The sequence below is a fragment of the Hibiscus syriacus genome, unplaced genomic scaffold (genome assembly GCF_006381635.1).
Source record: "Hibiscus syriacus cultivar Baekdansim isolate YM2019G1 unplaced genomic scaffold, ASM638163v2 tig00111398_pilon, whole genome shotgun sequence".
Classification (NCBI taxonomy): Eukaryota; Viridiplantae; Streptophyta; class Magnoliopsida; order Malvales; family Malvaceae; genus Hibiscus; species Hibiscus syriacus.
Window position 1 is genome coordinate 1,175,720 of NW_024063081.1, and position 25,686 is coordinate 1,201,405.

Sequence of the window (25,686 nt, forward strand, 5' to 3'; positions counted from 1 at the left end):
TTTCAAGCTTGGACTTTACAGACCCTTCATATATGAGACCGCTCTGTTGGAAAATGTTTCTCATTTTTCTTGTTTTAGGAGGGAAAATGATAAAAATGATGTAAAATATTATTTGCAATTGAATCAAATTGTAAACGTGAGTTCAAAGAATATCAAAGGAATCAATAGCTCTTTTAATGCTTTCAGAGTTACAATTCTTTGAAAAATGTTCAAACGGATAAGTTGACTTTAGGTTGGCTTCATTTCTAAGGTTTTGTTAACCCAAAATGTTATTTTTTTGAAATATCGCAACATGCTTTGGTATTTCAATTGGGTGCGGACAAAATGACGCAATTAACATGATTAATTACTAGACCTTTTATTTCCGTCCTCTGAAATCTTCCATTTGTCCAAGCCTCGTAAGCTCCTCTAACAAAGGTAGTCTAGAAATATCGGTCTAAAAATGAAATTCCTGAGTGCTTGTGTGAAGTTGACTATAACAGGTGTTCCTTAACTCCCTTAGTCCATAATTACCGAAAATTTCTTGCTTAGATAAATTTGATTTAATTTGTCGTTATCTGACTAGCTGAATCCATAAAGCCAGGGCGTTTAACCAATTGCTTTAGAGGGATAACTTAACATTATAATCAGTTTTATCAAGTTAACTGAGGGGTTCATCTCATCACAAAGTCTTCGGCCGAATAATAACAGTGGAGCAAACACCGAATTTCCCAGTGTTCGAGCAATGTCATGGTTTAAACGTAATCTACTCATACGGCCAGGGCTTTCAAGTTTCCTCTATAACCAATTGCCTTAGTGGAATAGCTCAGCTTTACAGATTTAATTTCTTAGGATTTTCAAGAAGAACCTATTATAGTCTAAGTGTTGTTGAAATTCAAAAATTTTATCTTTAGAGTTCAAATTTCAAGCAACTAACCTAAACTAGATTCACTTACTCGACTATTTCATCTGTAAAGATACTGATCATCATTGAATGTCTTAAATAAAAGTATAATAATGTCATATGCAAAATGATGCCCCATGTTGTCCGCACCTTATGAAAAGAAAAGGTTATATTAGTTAATTGCAAGAGCAGGGTACGATGTTTGAGTGTATATTCTGGGTAAAGTCAAATTACTTGTTGTAGCTTTGAACCATTTACAGAGTTTCTTAATTCAAATAATATTCAAAGAATTGCAAGTTTGCAAATGTGATTCGTTGCTTAACATCTTTAAAGTAACATAAATTTATTTAAAAGTCCTTACAAAACTTGAGAAAAAGTGGGAAAAAAAACAAGGTCAAACAGAATGCCTCAAATGATGAAATGATATTCCTCACTTGGATTCCCCCAAGTTGTTGAAGTCGATCCAGTTCTAGTTACGCATCTTCTGTACGACTCTCTTGAATGCGTAACAGTTCTCAATAGTGTGCCCTGGGACACTACCGTGATATTCACAATGAACATTCTCATCATACCACTTGGGGTACGGGGGCTTAATGGGTTCCACCGGATATGGTGATACTACGTGGGTGTCAAGAAGTTGTTGATACAGTTCTTTGTATGTCATCGGAATAGGGTCGAAATGTTCCATTTCCTTCATGGGTTCCCTAGAATCTTGTTTAGAAGTACCTGACGGCACAGCTGTAGTTGATTTTGATTTGGAGATTGTAACACCTTTATTGACATGGTTGATGTTGTTAATCTCTCTATCCCGCTCTCGCATTGAAGGTTTCCTACTGGCCTCACTATCCTTAATTTTACATTGCTTTATGGCCGACTCTATAATTTCTTCGGCCATAACCAAGTCTGAAAAGCTTCCTAATGTGATCGCAACCAGATGCCCAAAGTATGGAGCATTCAGGGTCTGTACGAAGAGCTTTCGGGTTTCCTTTTCATCCAACGATTAATGAACTTGCACAACCAAGTCCCTTAATTTTTATGCGTATTTCCTAAAACTCTCATTATGCTTCTTTTCCATGCTTTGTAGTATAACTCGATCTGGCCTTATGTCATTGACATGCTTGTATTGTTTCAGAAATGACTTGGTCAGGTTCTTCCAGGTCTTGATATTTGATCGACTTAACTGGTTGTACCACCGAATGGTTGAGCCCGACCGACTCTCCTGGAAGCAGTGGATCAAGAGTTGGTCGTTTCCTCCATATCCTGTCATTTTTCGGCAGAACATGGTGATGTGAGCGGATGAACAACTGTTCCCATCAAACTTCTCAAATTCCAGGGACTTGAATTTTGGAGGAAAAACTAAGTCTGGGACTAGACTGAGTTCCGCAACATCAATTCCATGGTAGTCATGGTCTCCTTTAACTACCTTCATTTGATCCTCTAATTTCTTGATTTTCTCCTCTATCTTCCTTGATTTGTCATCTTCGTCTGAATCCAGTATATGATAATAACCCAGATTGTTCTCATGGTTAAATATAGAGGCCGAGGGCTTCGCTTTTGTAGCAGATGAGTCCCCTCGAAGTTCCAGTAAGATTTCAGGTGAGACAACTACTTGTGGGGTAGGTGGTATAGTTACCCCTTCCGGTGAACATGCCCCAGGCACACTAGTCTGTTATAAGTCAACTAACTTGGAAACGATCTTATTAACCAAAGAATCTTGGTTCTTCATGATTGTATTCAGAGTACTCAGACTACTCTGGCTTATCTTGTCTTCAAGTTCTTTCTGCAATTTTTCCATGTTCTCCTCAATTTTCTCCATTCTTGCTTCCATCTTCTTCTTTTTCAGGCGGCTATTATGCGGATGGGGCGTGTCCTGAGCTTGAGGTGGTATCTCCAGTATTTGTTCCTTTCCGATGAGACATGTTTCCGTTAGTTAATGTGAATGCAAATAAAATAACAAAATGCAAAATATCTAAATGCATGATGCATGAATTGTTCGAGGCATTAATCCAAAAATGCGTATGTTATTAGAAATAATCCTTTTTGGGATAAAAGTGTTTTATCTTTTAAGAGACAAAAAATATTCTGACAGCTTCTGACATGTTGACTAGTCTTCCACCTTCATCCGTCACCGGTTGAATAACTTGTCAAACCGCTCTGGCTTCTCTGGATGAACAATGCAAATGATGAGTTGTTTGCCCCAAAAAAAAAGTCTCGAAGGACTGCACCTCTGGCATTTATCTTTTATTGAGCATGTTCCCAACAAATACGTCATTGGAGCCCTTAATTGATAGAAACTATGTGAAGTCCATTTGTTTGTTTCTTGAATTCGTCAGCAATGGTCTCCAATTTCAGTTATCGTTTTGCCATTGTCAACTTTGAAGTGACTCCTAAGATCAGTTACCTTCATCTTGCCCCTGTAACCTCTGTTAGTCAGTTCTTCAAAGATAGACTTTTATTGTGCTTGATGTAGACCCAGTTCATTCTGAGTCCTTTATAATGAAGCAAAGTGATATACTCTTCAATTGTGGGTACCACGTCTTCTGGATTGAATGTGATACATAATCGCCTTGTAGAATGTCCTATGCATTTTCATCTCTTGTATTACAACCCCTTTGTCCATTAATGCAGATTATTCATGTTTAACAAACACGTTTTTGGTGGATCAACACCTCGTTTTAAATGATGCGAATGATGAAAACAAAATAAAGAAGAACAAAAAATAAAAAGACTTAGTGAGGTAAATCAAAACAATAATAAAAATGAAAAATCTTACCCCACATGATATCTACCACACATGCTTTAATTCCTACCTGGACATGATCTCTATCTCGCATGCTAATTTCAAACAAATCCTAACCGTATATTTGTCTAGTTCGCATGCTTTGAACATAAAATAAAGCAGGAAACAAAGTAGCCTAGGGTTTTGAATGAGGTATTGGGGTGGGCTTTAATTCCCTGTACTCTCCCGGTTTAGGTTATAAAAAGGTACTTGAGTTCTCCTTGTTGGTGCCCCCTTGGGGTTGCCAGACCCTTAGTCCTAAACCCATCACAGGCTTGTGTGGACTAAGTTAAACTCGAGAGGACACATTCCCTTATGTCTATAAAGAGAATAAATTCACACGAAGACATAAGGTATATGAATCTCGAAGGTTACTTGCCAGGCTTATGCGGTGAATAAATTCACACGAAGGCGGCGCTCTCACCCCCACTTAAAAGGGTTTGGAGCTCGGGTATAGAGCTAGAGATGAAAAATGTGAAAATCTGAAATCATTAAAAAACGTTAGTACAACTATTTATTTGAAAAATAATCAAAGATAAATAATTAGAATCGAATAAATAAATTAAAATTTATAACTTTCGCTAAAAAAGACAACCGAAAATTAATTTCGGCCTGACTCACTTACCTGTCCCCAACGGAGTCGCCAGGCTGTTAGAATCGTCTTTCGGTTGGGCCCCGGAATTGGGATTCGACTTGAATGAATTGGGTTAGAGTCACCACCGACCACTTTAAAATGAATTTAGGTGGGCCGGACACCATTTTACCTGATCTGCGTTGAACCAGAAACGTGTCGGGTTCGGGAGTCTGTTACGGTCAAGGACGGATTAACACCCTTGAACCACCCTTTCGGTACCAATTAATTTGTTGATCGTCTTTAATTGCGAAAATTAAAATTATTCGATTCGAATTACTCACCCTTAATTGACTGGAGTTTCTAAAAAAACAATCGAAAATATTAGACAAAATATAATAAATAAATGTTTAAAAAAATAGATAAAGAATATAAATATAGATAAAAAAATATTAAATAAATAAAACAAAATAATAAAGGAAAAGAAATGAGAATAAAAAAAAGAATAAAATGAATAAAATGAAAGGGGGAAAATAAAAAAAATAGTTTAAAAACAAAAGTTAAATAAATAAAAACGTTAATTAAAAAAATAGGAAAAAGAAAAAGAAAGAAAACAAATGATTGTGTTAGTGACTGAAATATAATATGCGTAAAATTATAAGTCATAATTAAAAATAACAAAAACTAAAATCAGTGACCAAAATGTAAACATTACAAGTTATAAGAATTGAGAGTACATTTTACCCGTGCGCGAAATTACAGCAAGGTCCCTTTAGCGAAAAGGCGTAGTTTTGAAATATATATATATATATATATATATATATATATATATAACTAAGGCTTAGCTAAGCCTCACCCCCATTTGTTACAGTCCTCGAAAATAAAGGAGAGAGAGAGAGAGAGAGAGTTGGAGACTCTCTCAACTCCTCGCCGGAGAAGAAGGTCGGCCCGCATATATATAAAACTAAGGCTTAGTTAAGCCATGTAACAACCCGATTTTCAAAATAATATTTAATTAAAATTTGAGGGTTTAATTGTGAAAATTTGGGACTGAATTGAAAGATTTTAAAACTTGGAGCTTGTTTTAAAGTTAAAGAAAATTTAGGGACCAAGCCCTGAATTTAACCATGGAGTGTCGGCAGACAATTGATATATGCGTGATTTCTGTTTTGAAAAACAGAAATCAATTTCACAAATCCTTCCTCACGCACACAACTTCCAAACTCGATTCCGACGCCGTCCGAATTCCGATCGTTGTTTTGAAACCACCGTTGTGTTCATCATCGAGCGAGGAGCAAAACCTTCAAATTAATTGAAGCGAAACGCGACCAAACGTCGGGAATTTCCAGTCAAAGTAGCGACGGTTTTGTTAGCTCTATCGCCGAGAAAATCTTAAATTCACCGCTGATCGTTGCTCTGTTTACGACACCTCCCGCACCATCGTGTTCCTTGTGCCGTTCCGAGTTCACCGGTGTCAATCTTGTCCGCCGTAGACGGCGGCGCGTGAGGAGGTGGTGCAGTCAAAGATTCGGCCGATTTGAAATCGAGCTCTCCGCCGTTCAAAAATTTGAACCGATCGTTGTAAGTATCTTGAAATCGCTCAAAATAATTTTTAGAAATTTTTCTGGGATTTTTAGGGCCCCGGAGGACGCCTCACGCGCCACACGCGCCGCCGCAGGGCGAGTGGCTGCTGGAAACCGGTTTGACCGGTTTTCAACCGGTTCTGACCGGTTTGACCGGTTTCAACCGGTTCGAACCGGTTTGACCGGTCTGAATCGGTTTGACCGGTCTGACCCGACCCGACCATTGACCCGACCCGACCGTTGACCCGACCCGACCGTTGACCGTTGACCGTTGACCGTTGACTTTCTTTGACCAAAACTTAAAATGGCTTTGACCGAGCATTAAACGACCGTTAATCTTTTCCGAGTATACCTATCCTGATAGTTTTCGACGTGCCGAATCCGTTTCCGTGGTCTGTTTTGTCAAATTCAAATCCGAAGGTCTCCAAATCTACGGTCAAAGTGGTTGACTTTGACTTTGACCAAGAATCTGAATTTTCAAAAAGTCATACTTTATGTTTTTCGACGTCCTGATTCCGATTCCGCAGTCCGTTTGGCCAAATTCAGACTCGAAATACCCCAAAATGATAGTCAAACCCAAAAAATGCTTATATACTTAAGAATTCTAGCTTTGAACAATTAAGTAAGATTTGAGGCTGATTAATTATTATTGTTTGAAGGTACAAGAGACTCTCCGGATCGTTCGATAGCTCGACCCAACTCTTCTAGATCAGTTAAACCACGTATACCAGTATTCACTCGTAAGACTCGTAAATTTTATGATTTTAGAGATTTATTTATGTTACCCATTAGTAATATAGTGATATTATAAATTAGGTTCGAAAACTGTAGCAGAGCGTGGTGAAACCAGCAATCAGTAGATCCACGATTTGAACATATTATCAAGGTGTGTTCCCTATTTATTACTGAACTGTTTTATTTGTTTTAATATGTGGTACACTGAATTCTTTGGTTTTCGTATTGTTGATGCACCGATTTAATGTGATGATTTATGGATTATGACTGTTATCTAATAATTGTTTTGAAATGGTATATGATTACCATGTTTATGGATTTATGGAATTTATAACACGGTGCAATTGAATTTTTGGAATACGAATTTATAAAGTACAGCTCTGATCAAGCTGGAAAATTTTACAGACCTAATGTGACTCTTAGGTAGGCTCTGCGGCCCTGAGATTATTCTCGGGTAGGCCCTGCGGCCCTAAGATGTGTTCTTAGGTAGGCCCCACGACCCCGAAATCTATCTTGGGTAGGCTCTCAGGCCCTAAGATGTTCCCTTAGGGTAACGCTTTTTAAAGAGATTTACTGCAGTATACTTTTATGAGACTTATTGGACTATGATTTGTTTAGTGTACCTATAGTGATTTTATGGTAATATTGGGACACACTGAGCCTAGCTCACTTTTCGAAAATATTTTCCCCATTTCAGATACTGTTGGTTAGTTACCCTGGATTGAGCACTTGGAGGATCAACTATATAATATATATATTTTCAAAAATGTTTTAAATTATATTTATTTTTAAAATATTTTAAAAACTATATAATATATATTTTTCAAAATGTTTTAAAACTATATATTATATTTATTTTAAAAATGTTTTAAAACTATAATATATATATATATATATATATATAAAAAAAGACGAAAATGAGTGTCTACACAATTATTTGTAGTTTAAAATTTATTTAAGTTAAAAGTTAGGGTTTAGGGTTTGGATATATATTTAATTAGTTGTAGTTTAAAATTAATTTTAGTGACCAATGAAAGAAATAGAAAAAAAAACTGAAAAATCAACCCACTAAAAAGTTAGGATTTAAGGTCAATTTAACTGTCAAATAAAAAAATATTTTTTGTTTTGACCTCTTCAATTTTAATTTTTTAATTTGGTCCTTAGGATACAAATATATAATTATAGCCAAAATCAAACTCCTCTGACAATTACCATCAACTTTGACAACGTCGGTTACAAGTTAAAAAACGAACAACATTATATTTTAGGGTAAATTATAGTAATTGTCACTGAACTTTTCTAAATCTTTTATTTAGGTCCCTCAACTTTTAAAACTTGTAATACAACCTCCCAATATTTAGTTGTTTAAATATGACCCCAACAGTTACATCGAGGACCATATTTTAAACGGATTAAATATTGAGGGATCATATTGCAAATGGACTAAATGTTGCTGAATTATATTGTAAGTTTTAAAAGTTGGTGACCTAAATGAAAGCTTTAAAAAAGTTCAGTGACCATTACTATACTTTACCCTTAACTTTATCACAAGCCTTCTCATAATCCAATCCAAACCTATTCCTGCGGTGAACAATCACCGACCAAAGTCCTCCGTTTGCTTTGCTAACATCCAAATGGGGATGTCTCAGGAAAGGCGGGTTAATATACGGCTAATATACAGCATTACCGGATACATTAAAATGTATTTAATAAATTCGGTTTAGCGGTACCTATTATGTTGACAACTAATAATGTTTTAGGTAGAAAATATGAAAAACTATTAAAAAATTTGGTAACCGGTAAACTTTGGTTATCGGTAAGTATCTATCCTTTTTATAAAAGTGTCCATACGTTTAACATATCAAGTAAATTTTACCGGTTTTGTCATAATGAATCTGGTTTTGTCATATTTTTACTTGTTATATTGTAAATTATCTATCCTTTTTATAAAAGTGTCCATACTTATTTCACTGTGAAAATATATTTATTATTATCTTTAGTTAATATTGTTAAATTTAAAATCTAAATAATATTTTATAAAATATCAAAACAATCAAATAATTTTTTGTGTAAATGAAATTATTAAATTAATATTGTAGGTGGAAAACATGAAACACTATTAAAAAATTTGAAACATAAATTACATAACTTTCAAAAAAGTATATATCATTTTTATAAAAGTGTTCATACTTATTTCACTGTTGAAAACATATTTATTATTATATTTGGTTAATATTGTTAAATTTAAATGCTAAATAATATTTTATAAAATATCAAAACAATCAAATAAAATTTTGTGTAAATTAAATTATTAAATTAATATTGTAGGTGGAAAACATGAAACACTATTAAATAAATTGAAACATAAATTACATAACTTTAAAAGCAGTTTTAAATCCTAAAAAGTGTCGATACTTTTAAAAAATATATCGATCCAAAACGATATACCAGGTAAAAATATGATAAAACCGGTAACAAAATGATAAAACCGGTAAATTTAAAAGTGTCGATACGTTATATAAGGATCGACACTTTGTGAATTTAAAAGAGAAGCAGTTATAGCGCCTATAATGTGTCGATACTTTAAAAAAAAATATCGATCCACAACGATATAACAGGTAAAAATATGATAAAACCGGTATCAAAATGATAAAAACGGTAAAATGATACCGGATATATTGAAAGTGTCGATACTTTCGTAAGTACGTGTAATAAATTATCGACACTTTCAAAGAAATAGGTAATTATCCTTTCGAAAGTATCGACACCTGACATAAAAGTATCGACACTTTTGTATTTGTATCGATTAAATATAAATAACATATCCGATGAAAATATAAGCTAAATATCCTCTGAAAATAGATAGAACGGACGAGTTTTTGAAATCGAAGAGTAATTGTTGCTGCATTTCAGAAGGCGTTTCTAAAGCGAAGTTTGTTTGTTTGTTGCTGCAGTCGAATCGAAAAGTATGTTGTCGAAACCCTAATTTTTTATTATTACAGTAATCGCGATAGGGTTTTTATGTGTTGTTTGGGGTTTTGGAGTAAGGAAGCATTTGGGACCGATTGCAGGTAGAAATAGATATTCAAGGAAAAATATAAATGTCGATACTTTTATTAAATATTATAGGTAGAAAATGATATTATAGGTTGTATAAATGTGCCGACACATTTTGGTGTGGCCATTCAAATTCTTTTGAAGAAAACCGTTTTACCACAAGAGTAGTTATCTATATTTGTATATTGAAAAGTGTATGTAACAAAATAATTTGATTTGCGTAAACTGATATATGAAGGAAAAATGGAGTCAATGGGTTGGAAAATTGTTGGTGGAGCAGATGACTTTGAAATTGAGGCCGAGACTCGAAAGCAACCAAAGGGTGGATATATGTACTTCTAGTAAGTATCAATGTCTTTTTGTTATTATTGTTGAAATGGTAATTGGATTAAAGTATCGATAAACTTTAAATTGATTACAAATTTTAAATGTTAACAGTATGGCCGAATGCAAAAGGATGAAGGGAGATGGCACACAGAGCGGTTCGGTATGTAAAATGAAATTGACATTGAGTAGTATTAGTATTTAGTGTTAATGTATTGATTAAGAAACGTTTATGTTTAATATTAGGTGAAAAAGATGTGAGGTCCAAATGGAATTCAATGAGTGATGCTGAAAAGGAACCTTACATCACACAGTCAAGGAATGATAGTAAAGAATACAAAGAACGGAGGAAAGCACATGAAAATAAGGTATTCATTAAACTTGTAAATACGTTGATACAAAATATATAAGAACTATAACATTATATATTGTTAAAAAATGTAGGAAGTGTCGACAAGATGCAGCATTAAAAGGGTGAATTTATTAATTAAACACCTTAAGGAGAAGGGTCAGTTGAATGTGCTGGGAGAAATAGGTTTTGGATCGTTGATCGGAGTAAGGGATCGACCTATTCGGAGGGAATTGTGTCGATCCTTGATGGCACAATTTGACGTCAGTCAATGTATGGCTAAGTATGGTGATTATTCATTCCCTCTGGGGGTATCGACTGCTGCAGCCGTATTGGGGGTACAAAACAAAGGCAAAAGTGTTATAGAAGTCTGTAGGAGTAAGAACTGGAAAGCACTTGCCTCCAAATATGGTTTGAATCATAAGGTGACATATACTGAAGTTGAAGAGGATATCAAAAGTGGATATTACTTGGGGGATGAGCTGAAGGCCCGAGTTCTATTGTACCTTGTCGGTATATTTCTTTGTCCAACGGGTGATACGTCAACGAACAAGGAATATATGAAGCTCATTTGCGATGAAGGCTTGAAGGGTGAATTCAATTGGGCTGAATATATCCATTCGAGATTGATTGAATCAATTATCACCTTTAAAAAGGGCAGCCAGAGATACCTCAAAGGGTGCATAGCAATCTTAGAGGTAAATGAGTTGAATCAGTTTTTTGTGTTTTTATATAAAAATTCTAATTTTATTATAAATGCAGGTTGCACTGTTCGATTTTTGGTCGGGCTGTGAGGCAGTGCCGGCTTATGAAAGAACCGGAGTGGCACGCATCCGTGCATGGGGGAAGGAAGAGGTGGTTAGAGTGATGGTGAAGTTGAAGTTGGATAGAGGGAAGAAGCAAGAAATGGTAATAAATGTAATTAAATAATATTAAGAATATAATCAATGTCTTAATATTGTAATTTAATTTTTTGAAGGTTATTGGCAAGGATGTAGAGGAGGCAGTGGAGGCAGAGGAGAAGAAAGGAGGGATGGTTGTATTGGGGATGAAGGTGAGTGGGACGACGGTGAAGCAAAACAGAGTAACTTCGACATTTTGATGTCTGAATTGGCTGATATCAAAAAAATCCAATTTGAAATCATGCAAAGACAATCAAGAGTCGAAGAGAAACTTGATCAAGTCGTAGAGAAACTCGAGAGGCATAAGGGGGTAGTGGAAGGAAAAATAGATGGAGTGGTGAAAGAAGTAGAGGTGTTGAGGGGTGAAGTGGTGAAAGAAGTTTCGGTGTTAAGGGGTGATATTAAGATGGTGACGGGAGAAAAATTTGAGGGAGTGGTGAAGGAGGTTGTTGATTTGAGGAGTGAACTTACGGGGGTGAAGGGGGTGGTTGATAAATACTCGGATGAAGGAGCTCAATTGAAGGGTGAAATAAAAGATATGAAGAGCTATGTAGAAAAAAAGTACGATGAACTGAAAAAATATGAAGAAGAAAAGAGGGAGGAGGAAGAAGAAGAGATGGAAGAAATGAGGAGGAAGGAAGTCGATGTCATTTATACACCGGAGAGTGTTATAGCAGCAGTTTTGGATTCGGAATGTCCTGCACCCCAGAAGAAGAAGCAGAAGGTAAGTTTAATAAAAGAATACTTAATTTGATTTTTATTATGTTGTTGTGACAAAAATTTGTATGCAAAATTGTAGGTTGAAAAAGCGGACATTCCAACCGGAATTGATGACATCGAAGCTGCAATTTGTGATTATTTATGGAATAGCGAGTTAGAATCGGGGTAAGTGAAATATATTGTTTTGTGAGTGATATTTAAATATTTCATGACAAGATATTAATCCTAATGATTCATACAGATATTCTGTAATATCAATGGGAAATCAATTCGCTACTGTATACGACGTTGCAACGTTGAAGCCTACGGAATGGGTTGGCGGTGTGGTAAGTAGAAAGTAGAAAATAAATAAAACTTATTGAATATGTTCTGATTGTGTAATTAATTTTGTTAGGTTATCGATTTGCTCGCCTGGACCATATGCTACGATTCTCAAAAGTCACACCGGAGGATTGGCTACCTTCCATACCTCTTAGTGGTGAGTTAAATTAATAAATATTGAAAAGTAGTGTTATAGACGGTAAATTAATAATGTTTGTTGCGTAATTACAGCAACAGGCGTTGGAAGGCAACAACAAAGAAAGTGTTGAGGGTATTTCTACCTTCTGGGGTGTCATATTGGATAACTATGTGAAATTCACCGACTGTGAGAAGGTAAGACACCATACCAATTGCAAATGATGTTTTCGGATATAGAATGTTGAATTTTGTCAAATTGGGTGTGAAATTTGTTGCAGATAATGATCACAATAAACTACCATAATTCACATTGGTATCTGTTGGTGTTGGATATGGTAGATCATGTTGTAACAATATATGATAGTATGTTTACAACTGAAGCAGCTAAACAGAGAGTGAAGGATGCTAAGAGATTGGTATGTATGTATGTATGAAAGGACATTATGTAAATTATAATGCATAATTTTTTGGTGCATAACTTCTTCTATTTTAATGCAGATTAAAATATTAGATTCTTATAATAAGAAACGCATTTGGGTTGAGTCATGTGGATCTCTAGGAAAGTATCCCTTGAAAAATTTCAAATTTGTGGAGCATAAGAAGAATAAGCAATTGAATGGGTATGAGATGTTATCACAATTAGAAAGCTTAATTTATGCAGTATTCATCATATTGACATGTGTGGTTTTCAAATTTTGTAACAGATATGATTGCGGCATGTATGTGATGATGTGGATGGAATCGATCGGTTCTACAGGGGCAACTGGTGATTTTGTAAGTGGATAGAAAAAATTGTTTGTGGTAAAATTGTTAAAAGTCGTAGATTGAATGCTGTAGTTGACAATACTTAACGTTCTGACAATTTGAATATAGGTTGTTGGAGACTGGGATCGATCGCGAGTATTAAACGATCTCGTAAGCCACAATCAAAATGAACGAAGACAGGAGATAACAAAAGCTGCAATATTACATAGGAATAACAAAAGGATGCAATGATGTAAATGTCGAGTTAATTTTGTATAAGATTTATAATTTTGTATACGATTTATATTTTTTATGTGAATATAATTATGAATGAGATGAGAAAAGTTAGCAGTATGTTGTTGTACATGTTTCTTATACACATTAAGGGTCATGTCGATACTAATATAGTTTGTGTCGATATTTTTTTTCCAGAATGAATTAAAAACAAGGTGCACCCATAAAGTGTCGATCCATATATAAAAAAGTGTCGATCCCAAAATCATCGAACCCAAAAGTATAATGTAATATGTAATTTTTTAATCTAACCGGTACAATTATACCGGTTTTATGAGAGAATAAGTCTAAATAATGTGTCGACACTAATATAGTTTGTGTCGATATTTTTTTTCCAGAATGAATTAAAAACAAGGTGCACCCATAAAGTGTCGATCCATATATAAAAAAGTGTCGATCCCAAAATCATCGAACCCAAAAGTATAATGTAATCTGTAATTTTTCAATCTAACCGGTACAATTATACCGGTTTTATGAGAGAATAAGTCTAAATAATGTGTCGACACTAATATAGTTTGTGTCGATATTTTTTTTCCAGAATGAATTAAAAACAAGGTGCACCCATAAAGTGTCGATCCATATAAAAAAGTGTCGATCCCAAAATCATCGAACCCAAAAGTATAATGTAATCTGTAATTTTTCAATCTAACCGGTACAATTATACCGGTTTTATGAGAGAATAAGTCTAAATAATGTGTCGACACTAATATAGTTTGTGTCGATATTTTTTTTCCAGAATGAATTAAAAACAAGGTGCACCCATAAAGTGTCGATCCATATAAAAAAGTGTCGATCCCAAAATCATCGAACCCAAAAGTATAATGTAATATGTAATTTTTTAATCTAACCGGTACAATTATACCGGTTTTATGAGAGAATATGTCTAAATAATGTGTCGACACTAATATATTTTGTGTCGATATTTTTTTTCCAGAATGAATTAAAACAAGGTGCACCCATAAAGTGTCGATCCATATATAAAAAAGTGTCGATCCCAAAATCATCGAACCCAAAAGTATAATGTAATATGTAATTTTTTAATCTAACCGGTACAATTATACCGGTTTTATGAGAGAATAAGTCTAAATAATGTGTCGACACTAATATAGTTTGTGTCGATATTTTTTTTCCAGAATGAATTAAAACAAGGTGCATCAATAAAGTGTCGATCCATATATAAAAGTGTCGATCCCAAAATCATCGAACCCAAAAGTATAATGTAATCTGTAATTTTTCAATCTAACCGGTACAATTATACCGGTTTTATGAGAGAATAAGTCTAAATAATGTGTCGACACTAATATAGTTTGTGTCGATATTTTTTTCCCAGAATGAATTAAAAACAAGGTGCACCCATAAAGTGTCGATCCATATATAAAAAGTGTCGATCCCAAAATCATCGAACCCAAAAGTATAATGTAATATGTAATTTTTCAATCTAACCGGTACAATTATACCGGTTTTATGAGAGAATATGTCTAAATAATGTGTCGACACTAATATATTTTGTGTCGATACAAATTTAAATATCAAGTGTTTTCCACCGTTTATATAGTACTCTTAATCGAGAAACCCTAAACATAAATGCAAGCAGGCAGATCTTCCTCTTTCTTCCTTCTACCGTTATCATAAGTGACGATCAGATATTCAGGTAAATTTATCGATATTTTATGGGTTTGATTGATTTCTATATTGGAGTTTTTATCCTGAATGTGTTTGTGTTCCATTGTAATAGGGGTAGCATCCAACCAAAATGGCTCCAAAACGTCAGCGTCAGAAGCGAGGTCTTTCTCAAAGCTCTTCTCAACCCAGTTCTTCTCAACCACCTCCTTCTGTAACAAACGATTCTTCTGAGGAAATCAGGTCCTTCGAAACTCTGAACTTTAGATCCGACATGGAGAAACAAAGATGGCAGACGAGTTTTAAAGTAAGGAAGATTCGTCCCGAACGTGTCATTGACCTGGGTTTCTTGTTTGATGATAAATATGCATTTAGTTTTAAATCCATATTTACATCTTGGGGTTGGCTTGAATTCCTTGGTGTAGAACCAAGATATTATCCCAACCTAGTTAGAGTCTTCTACAACAATGCTTCCTTACAGCACGAGCCTAATAAGACTAATATAATAGGAATTAATACACATGTCATGGGGAAGGATATATATATATCTCCAGAAACTATTGCGGAGGGTTTAGGTGTAGCGAATACAGGGGATTCAGATGAAAATGGTGTAGATTGGTCTACAATTAAACGGGTTACTAGAAATAGCCCAATTCACCTCGATGTAGAGTCGAGAGTGTTTCACAAAATGCTCACATGGTATATCCGGCCTAGTGGGGGAAAACATTCAACGCTTCGAGACAACGATTATTGGTGGATAGCAAAGTATAAATCCAAAACGGCTCCAAACATTGCAAAACTCATATTTAATACAATTGTATATATGGTCACAAAGGGAGCAACAATTTCAACTACACTACCATATCTTTAAAAAAAGTATCGATCCTTTTTATAAAAAGTATGGACACTTTCAACATATTATAATAAAATAGATAATTTTGTAATATAACCGGTATAAATATACCGGTCTTATGCGCGAATAGGTCTACAACCTATATCGACACTTTTTAATATTGTGTCGGTACTTTATGTCCATATTGGAAGAAAAATGTGTCGATACAATTTAAAAAAGTGTCGACATTTTACACATTGGAACCCATAATTATAATGTAATAGATAATTTTGTAATATAACCGGTATAAATATACCGGTCTTATGCGCGAATAGGTCTACAACCTATATCGACACTTTTTAATATTGTGTCGGTACTTTATGTCCATATTGGAAGAAAAATGTGTCGATACGATTTAAAAAAGTGTCGACATTTTATACATCGGAACCCATAATTATAATGTAATAGATAATTTTGTAATATAACCGGTATAAATATACCGGTTTTATGAGCGAATAGGTCTACAACCTATATCGACACTTTATAATATTGTGTCGGTACTTTATGTCCATACCATTTAAAAAAGTGTCGGTAATTTGAAGTAACGCGGTTTTTCTTCCTTCATTCAAAATATTTATATGTACATACAATAGGAGTGATGTTGATACTTACGATATATTATATGGAGATCGTTGTCATTCCATTCCGTCTTCGAAAAAATCAGTTGATGTAGGCTGTGTGCTTGTACTCAAACTAAGCTTGACTTGAGGACATGTTAGTTTGTTATGCCCCTCACCGTTGCAGTACCCACATCGCCTAATTTGCTTCTCGACCTTGTTCTTCGGCACTTCTTTTCGCTTGCGTTGTTTTCGTTGAGGGTCACGAACATTGTTTACTACAATGCTCTGGTTGACTGAATGATTCAAACCAAACGAGTTTTCTAATTCTTTGGTGATGATTGACACCAACAATAGGCATAATTGGTCGACCATACAAATTATCTTTGTACGTTGTGTCGAACGCAATTACATCACCGAAGCATGTGTAATCCGATCTCGATGTAGAATCCGACCAAATAAGATTATACAATGCCCCCGATTCGTCTACCGAGTATGTCATAAAAAACCCGGGATCATCATGTTTCTTATAATCAAAGTAGGCAATAAGCGCATTCACATCCCCATCGACGATTTCCTTTGCTTTACCTCTTTGAAGTGCATTGTAGAGGTCTTTATGTGTAAATCCAACATTATGATAGCCCCCTGCCTGCTGCGTTAAATAGTTCATTACTTGTGACGTGCCAACACCGACCTCTTTCAATGTTGTTGCCTCATCGATATCAGCCTTACTTACAGCTCGATTAGAACGCATAAATGGTGTCATAGCAGATGTGCACAATGCATGATTATGTTTCTGATCAGACTTACTTATAACCCACTGATCGTTTGTATTTGTTGCTGTAACTACGACTCTAGCCTTACATCCTGTTCTTGTGACTGGCGTATGAGCACGTTGACGATCAACAGTATTGACTTTTGATACTCGAAACCCTTCTTTGGAACAACAAAATTCTTGTGTCTTCACATTCCCTTCCACGTCAAGCCGTGTTGTTCCCTTACGTGCACTAAACCCATGTTCCCGTGCGAATCCCTTGTAAAAGTGCCAAGCTTGATCACGTGAACAGAAGAGCTGACCAACCAATCTGTCAGATTCATCAACATTATGTACTTCATGGCATTCCTCGGTTGGCTTAACATTGTCTACATCAGTATTATCCATGGCAAAAATTTTGTTGTGCAAGTTCAGTGCTCCAGGAGTTGATGGATATGTAAACGAAGGTTCATTTTGAACATGTTTCTGTAGTTAAAGGGTGGGTACAACATTAAATTCGCAGTACATATTTAGGTATGTACAATAACTACAAGTATATTATCATTTTAAATTCGCAGTACACTGTTAAAAAAATTGAAACATAAATTACATAAGTTTTAAAAAAAGTATCGATCCTTTTTATAAAAATGGACACTTTCAATAAAATAGGTAAACATATGATGTAATAGGTAGCCCTTATATAATGTAATAGGTATCGTTTATATAATGTAATAGGTAGTGGTTATATTGTAAAGTGTCTATCATTTTTATAAAAGTGTCCATACTTTTTTCACTGTGGAAAACATTAATTTAAGGTTATCTTTTGAGTGAGTTTTAAGATATTAATTTAGTAATTATAGGCGTCTAATGATTTATTTTTTACGTTACGGTATATATTATTATTAAATTAAAAATTCTAAATAATATTTTATAAAATATAAAACAATCAAATAATTTTTTGTGCAAATGAAATTATTAAATCAATATTGTAGGTGGAAAACATGAAACACTGTTAAAAAATTGAAACATAAATTACATAAGTTTTAAAAAAAGTATCGATCCTTTTTATAAAAAGTATGGACACTTTCAATAAAATAGGTAAACATATGATGTAATAGGTAGCCCTTATATAATGTAATAGGTATCGTTTATATAATGTAATAGGTAGTGGTTATATTGTAAAGTGTCTATCCTTTTTATAAAAGTGTCCATACTTTTTCACTGTGGAAAACATTAATTTAAGGTTATCTTTTGAGTGAGTTTTAAGATATTAATTTAGTAATTATAGGCGTCTAATGATTTATTTTTACGTTACGGTATATATTATTATTAAATTAAAAATTCTAAATAATATTTTATAAAATATAAAAACAATCAAATAATTTTTTGTGCAAATGAAATTATTAAATCAATATTGTAGGTGGAAAACATGAAACACTGTTAAAAAAATTGAAACATAAATTACATAAGTTTTAAAAAAAGTATCGATCATTTTTATAAAAGTATGGACACTTTCAATAAAATAGGTAAACATATGATGTAATAGGTAGCCCTTATATAATGTAATAGGTATCGTTTATATAATGTAATAGGTAGTGGTTATATTGTAAAGTGTCTATCCTTTTTATAAAAGTGTCCATACTTTTTTCACTGTGGAAAACATTAATTTAAGGTTATCTTTTGAGTGAGTTTTAAGATATTAATTTAGTAATTATAGGCGTCTAATGATTTATTTTTTACGTTACGGTATATATTATTATTAAATTAAAAATTCTAAATAATATTTTATAAAATATAAAACAATCAAATAATTTTTTGTGCAAATGAAATTATTAAATCAATATTGTAGGTGGAAAACATGAAACACTGTTAAAAAAATTGAAACATAAATTACATAAGTTTTAAAAAAAGTATCGATCCTTTTTATAAAAAGTATGGACACTTTCAATAAAATAGGTAAACATATGATGTAATAGGTAGCCCTTATATAATGTAATAGGTATCGTTTATATAATGTAATAGGTAGTGGTTATATTGTAAAGTGTCTATCCTTTTTATAAAAGTGTCCATACTTTTTTCACTGTGGAAAACATTAATTTAAGGTTATCTTTTGAGTGAGTTTTAAGATATTAATTTAGTAATTATAGGCGTCTAATGATTTATTTTTTACGTTACGGTATATATTATTATTAAATTAAAAATTCTAAATAATATTTTATAAAATATAAAAACAATCAAATAATTTTTTGTGCAAATGAAATTATTAAATCAATATTGTAGGTGGAAAACATGAAACACTGTTAAAAAAATTGAAACATAAATTACATAAGTTTTAAAAAAAGTATCGATCCTTTTTATAAAAAGTATGGACACTTTCAATAAAATAGGTAAACATATGATGTAATAGGTAGCCCTTATATAATGTAATAGGTATCGTTTATATAATGTAATAGGTAGTGGTTATATTGTAAAGTGTCTATCCTTTTTATAAAAGTGTCCATACTTTTTTCACTGTGGAAAACATTAATTTAAGGTTATCTTTTGAGTGAGTTTTAAGATATTAATTTAGTAATTATAGGCGTCTAATGATTATTTTTTACGTTACGGTATATATTATTATTAAATTAAAAATTCTAAATAATATTTTATAAAATATAAAAACAATCAAATAATTTTTTGTGCAAATGAAATTATTAAATCAATATTGTAGGTGGAAAACATGAAACACTGTTAAAAAAATTGAAACATAAATTACATAAGTTTTAAAAAAAGTATCGATCCTTTTTATAAAAAGTATGGACACTTTCAATAAATAGGTAAACATATGATGTAATAGGTAGCCCTTATATAATGTAATAGGTATCGTTATATAATGTAATAGGTAGTGGTTATATTGTAAAGTGTCTATCATTTTTATAAAAGTGTCCATACTTTTTTCACTGTGGAAAACATTAATTTAAGGTTATCTTTTGAGTGAGTTTTAAGATATTAATTTAGTAATTATAGGCGTCTAATGATTTATTTTTACGTTACGGTATATATTATTATTAAATTAAAATTCTAAATAATATTTTATAAAATAAAAAACAATCAAATAATTTTTTGTGCAAATGAAATTATTAAATCAATATTGTAGGTGGAAAACATGAAACACTGTTAAAAAAATTGAAACATAAATTACATAAGTTTTAAAAAAGTATCGATCCTTTTTATAAAAAGTATGGACACTTTCAATAAAATAGGTAAACATATGATGTAATAGGTAGCCCTTATATAATGTAATAGGTATCGTTTATATAATGTAATAGGTAGTGGTTATATTGTAAAGTGTCTATCCTTTTTATAAAAGTGTCCATACTTTTTTCACTGTGGAAAACATTAATTTAAGGTTATCTTTTGAGTGAGTTTTAAGATATTAATTTAGTAATTATAGGCGTCTAATGATTTATTTTTTACGTTACGGTATATATATTATTAAATTAAAAATTCTAAATAATATTTTATAAAATATAAAAACAATCAAATAATTTTTTGTGCAAATGAAATTATTAAATCAATATTGTAGGTGGAAAACATGAAACACTGTTAAAAAAATTGAAACATAAATTACATAAGTTTTAAAAAAGTATCGATCATTTTTATAAAAAGTATGGACACTTTCAATAAAATAGGTAAACATATGATGTAATAGGTAGCCCTTATATAATGTAATAGGTATCGTTTATATAATGTAATAGGTAGTGGTTATATTGTAAAGTGTCTATCCTTTTTATAAAAGTGTCCATACTTTTTTCACTGTGGAAAACATTAATTTAAGGTTATCTTTTGAGTGAGTTTTAAGATATTAATTTAGTAATTATAGGCGTCTAATGATTTATTTTTTACGTTACGGTATATATTATTATTAAATTAAAAATTCTAAATAATATTTTATAAAATATAAAAACAATCAAATAATTTTTTGTGCAAATGAAATTATTAAATCAATATTGTAGGTGGAAAACATGAAACACTGTTAAAAAAATTGAAACATAAATTACATAAGTTTTAAAAAAAGTATCGATCCTTTTTATAAAAAGTATGGACACTTTCAATAAAATAGGTAAACATATGATGTAATAGGTAGCCCTTATATAATGTAATAGGTATCGTTTATATAATGTAATAGGTAGTGGTTATATTGTAAAGTGTCTATCCTTTTTATAAAAGTGTCCATACTTTTTTCACTGTGGAAAACATTAATTTAAGGTTATCTTTTGAGTGAGTTTTAAGATATTAATTTAGTAATTATAGGCGTCTAATGATTTATTTTTTACGTTACGGTATATATTATTAAATTAAAAATTCTAAATAATATTTTATAAAATATAAAAACAATCAAATAATTTTTTGTGCAAATGAAATTATTAAATCAATATTGTAGGTGGAAAACATGAAACACTGTTAAAAAATTGAAACATAAATTACATAAGTTTTAAAAAAAGTATCGATCCTTTTTATAAAAAGTATGGACACTTTCAATAAAATAGGTAAACATATGATGTAATAGGTAGCCCTTATATAATGTAATAGGTATCGTTTATATAATGTAATAGGTAGTGGTTATATTGTAAAGTGTCTATCCTTTTTATAAAAGTGTCCATACTTTTTCACTGTGGAAAACATTAATTTAAGGTTATCTTTTGAGTGAGTTTTAAGATATTAATTTAGTAATTATAGGCGTCTAATGATTTATTTTTTACGTTACGGTATATATTATTATTAAATTAAAAATTCTAAATAATATTTTATAAAATATAAAAACAATCAAATAATTTTTTGTGCAAATGAAATTATTAAATCAATATTGTAGGTGGAAAACATGAAACACTGTTAAAAAAATTGAAACATAAATTACATAAGTTTTAAAAAAAGTATCGATCCTTTTTATAAAAAGTATGGACACTTTCAATAAAATAGGTAAACATATGATGTAATAGGTAGCCCTTATATAATGTAATAGGTATCGTTTATATAATGTAATAGGTATCTATCTCGCATGTGAGTACTTTATTCCAACCATGTGACAAGTGTGACAACTCCATCAACTCACAACTCAGCTTTGAACTCAATCAATATTGTCTTTTAGCTTGATGGTTCATAAAGCATGTTACTTGAACAGTATGAATCAATTATGCAATTTTCATGTTCAATTTAACACTGCATTTCAAATTCATTTCATATGTAATTGGAGTTTGAATTTAAATTTCAATTTGAGTTTGAATTTTAATATATATTTCGGCTCCACTATAAATATTAGCCCAAGCCAATATGCATGTTATCATTGATTATTCCTAATTTCCATTGTTTTTTTTCCAACGTATAAACGCGAGGGAAATCCCGACCATTTTATTTTTTGGTCAACTTTAAAGCGTCAGAAACGTTTCGGGCGTATGATCTGGGTGGTATACAAGAAATGTAACAAATAGCAACTAAAATCATAAGTTGAGTACCACCCAAATCATAAGTCTGAAATACTTCCGATGCTCATCAAAATCCAAAGCTCATATGGTGCCAAGCAAAAGGAAATCAAAATCCAAATCTCATATGATGCCAAGCAATAGGTAGTGGTTATATTGTAAAGTGTCTATCCTTTTTATAAAAGTGTCCATACTTTTTTCACTGTGGAAAACATTAATTTAAGGTTATCTTTTGAGTGAGTTTTAAGATATTAATTTAGTAATTATAGGCGTCTAATGATTTATTTTTTACGTTACGGTATATATTATTATTAAATTAAAAATTCTAAATAATATTTTATAAAATATCAAAACAATCAAATAATTTTTTGTGCAAATGAAATTATTAAATCAATATTGTAGGTGGAAAACATGAAACACTGTTAAAGTATCGATCCTTTTTATAAAAAGTATGGACACTTTCAATATAATATAATGTAATAGGTAAATTTGCAATGCTATCGGTATAAATATACCGGTTTACTTATAAAATAGGTAAATATAAGCGCTACCTATTACATTATATAAGCGCTACCTAGTATGTTATTGTACTTTATAATATTTCCGGTTAAATAATATAACATAACCGGTCTAAATTTTAACCGGTCACTTGTTTAACCGGTTACGCCGTATATTAACCGTTTTTTAGGCGCCGCACCGCAGAACGACCCCATCCAAATTCTCTCCTTCACTTAAACAAAAACTTTCCTTTCCATTATCAACCAAACTAAATTCATAATTCCCAGTGCTCCTCACACCCAATATGGACACAGGCTCAAAATAACTCAAACTGGGTTCAGAATCCACACTTTGAAGAACCCCAGAGATTAAACTACCGGAGACATTAAAACTAGTTGAATAATTAAGCATAAGAACAACATTAAAGGTCCTAAATTTATCTGTATTTCCGTTACTTGTCCCTGACCCAAGCATACAAAGCCTCCCAGTAGATTCCGACCAAAACCCACCAAGTGAAAAACCCTGCATTCCTCTATCGACCATTGACGGGATTCTCGGTCCCCTGAACCGGAACGTCCGCGGAAATCCACGGCGGGGATTTAAGACACCGTCATCGGAAGAAGGAACGGGAAACGACTTGAGAGTTTGTAAAACGAGCTTTCCATTCACTTTATATATTCCGGGTTTTATTACTATCAAGGTAATCTTGCGAGAACGAGCATGAAACGTAGCGGCTTTCAGCACATCGGTGGCGGGATTCGATTGGAAGAAAATGGAGTCTCCGCCGCTGTAATACCCGATGGTGAAGTCGAGGCTGATAGGCACGATGGGGCTGAAAGAGAGAGCGCTAGGCTCCGCCGTTGACGCCGGTACAACGTCGTTGCAGTGTTTGATGTACCCTAATGGGATTTGAGCGGCGATTGAGGAGATTGTTTCTGGGATTTGAAGAAGAAAAACGACGGTGACGAAGAGGAAATGACCTGGAAGGAAATCATGGTTTTTTGAATGGTTTCTCGGGTAAATATGAGGTTCTGGCGGCTTCATCGTTAACTGGTTTCGAAAATGGCGAAGGTGAAGAAACTGTGTATTTAAAGATTGGAGTTTTGGTATGATTTATGACTATGAGCATAAAGGTTAGAGATCAATTCAACCACCATTAAAATTAAAATTAGGGTAAAGTATAGTAATGGTCACTAAACTATTGATAGCTTTCATTTAGATCCCTCAACTTTTAAAACTTGCAATATAATCTCCTAATATTTAGTCTATTTACAATATGGTCCCTCAATATTTAGTCCGTTTGTAACATGGTCTCCGACGAAACTGTTGGGGGGCTATGTTGCAAACGGACTAAATGTTGGAGGACTGTATTGTAAGTTTTAAAAGTTGAGGGACCTAAATGAAAGCTTTAGAAAAGTTCAGTTACCATTACTATACTTTACCCTATATTTTATACTAAATTAAATACAAAATTTTATTTTAAAGTTTTTAATTTCAATACAATTAACCAAGCCACCATACACTAAATAATATTATCCAACTCTATTGGATGTAATAGGCTGTCATCCATTAATTTTTGGGCCATTTTCACTCTGATGGTAGCCCACGAGGCCCACTTTGTTCTTATGGCACGTACTCGTTTCTGCTTCGAGAATGGTTATAGTAAGTCAAGGACAGACATACAATCTTTTCAAAAATTTAAGAAGGGAATAAACTCTGAAAATCTTAGGAGATAATGAGTCATATTTTTAATAAAAAATAAAAAATAGCTAAAATAAATAATAAGTTGAAATTTTGGATGATTACCCCGATCACTTTCCGCTCAATCTATCCCTACTTACCTCTATAAATCCAACTGGATGGTCCAAAAATCCAACATAGACGCGATTTGCCTCATCCAGATCTCTGGCAAATATGAATTGGAATTAGGCTTGTAAACGAACTCGAACGAACTCGAACGGGGTATGTTCATGGTCGTTCATTTAACTTTAACCGAATAAATGAACGATCACAAACATAAACGAACAAAAAAATTATTGTTTGGTTTCGTTCGTTAAGGAATGTAGCTTGTTTGTGTTGGTTCATGTTTGTTCATTTAAATGATAAACGAACATAAACGAACACAATAAACGAACGTAAATGGACACAAATGAATGAACATAAACGAATACAATAAATTAACGTAAACAAACATAAATGAAAAAATATTTTTTCTTTCTAACAATTTTAGGATTATATTATATTTAATTGTTTTGAGCTTTTTTTATTTGTATTTAAAATTAATTGAATTTTAAAATATTTATGGGTATCATATTAAAATTTATTGAGCTTTAATATTTTAAACGGGTTTAGAGAGATTGGACTAAATATAAATGAACGCATATAAACGAACAAACATAAATGAACATAAACGAACAAACATAAATGAACATAAACGAATATATTATCGAACGTTCACGAACGTAAATGAACGAACGAGCCATCTGTTCATGTTTGTTCATTTAAT

The 25,686-nt window shown here is 32.5% G+C and overlaps 1 protein-coding gene across 1 annotated transcript; it reads right to left on the reverse strand.

Moving 5' to 3' along the window:
* Positions 1–2,552: 2,552 nt before the first annotated feature.
* On the reverse strand, positions 2,553–24,270 carry LOC120161089. The gene is made up of 3 exons (XM_039171373.1): positions 23,400–24,270; positions 8,081–8,185; positions 2,553–2,786 (listed from the first exon to the last, which is right to left on the reverse strand). Exons 1-3 carry the CDS (start codon positions 24,222–24,224, stop codon positions 2,553–2,555), a joined length of 1,164 nt encoding a protein of 387 aa, XP_039027304.1. The 5' UTR covers positions 24,225–24,270.
* Positions 24,271–25,686: the final 1,416 nt, after the last annotated feature.

What these genes read in the sequence shown, in the direction of transcription:
- LOC120161089 (XM_039171373.1), bottom strand. Translation starts at nt 24,224, where the DNA reads ATGAAGCCGCCAGAACCTCATATTTACCCGAGAAACCATTCAAAAAAC. An exon ending in GTTTAAGTGAAGGAGAGAAT is followed by an intron (nt 8,186 to 23,399) that starts TTGGATGGGGTC and finishes AGACATCCCCAT; the next exon opens with TTGGATGTTAGCAAAGCAAA. An exon ending in GTGATAAAGTTAAGGGTAAA is followed by an intron (nt 2,787 to 8,080) that starts GTATAGTAATGG and finishes CTCATCGGAAAG; the next exon opens with GAACAAATACTGGAGATACC.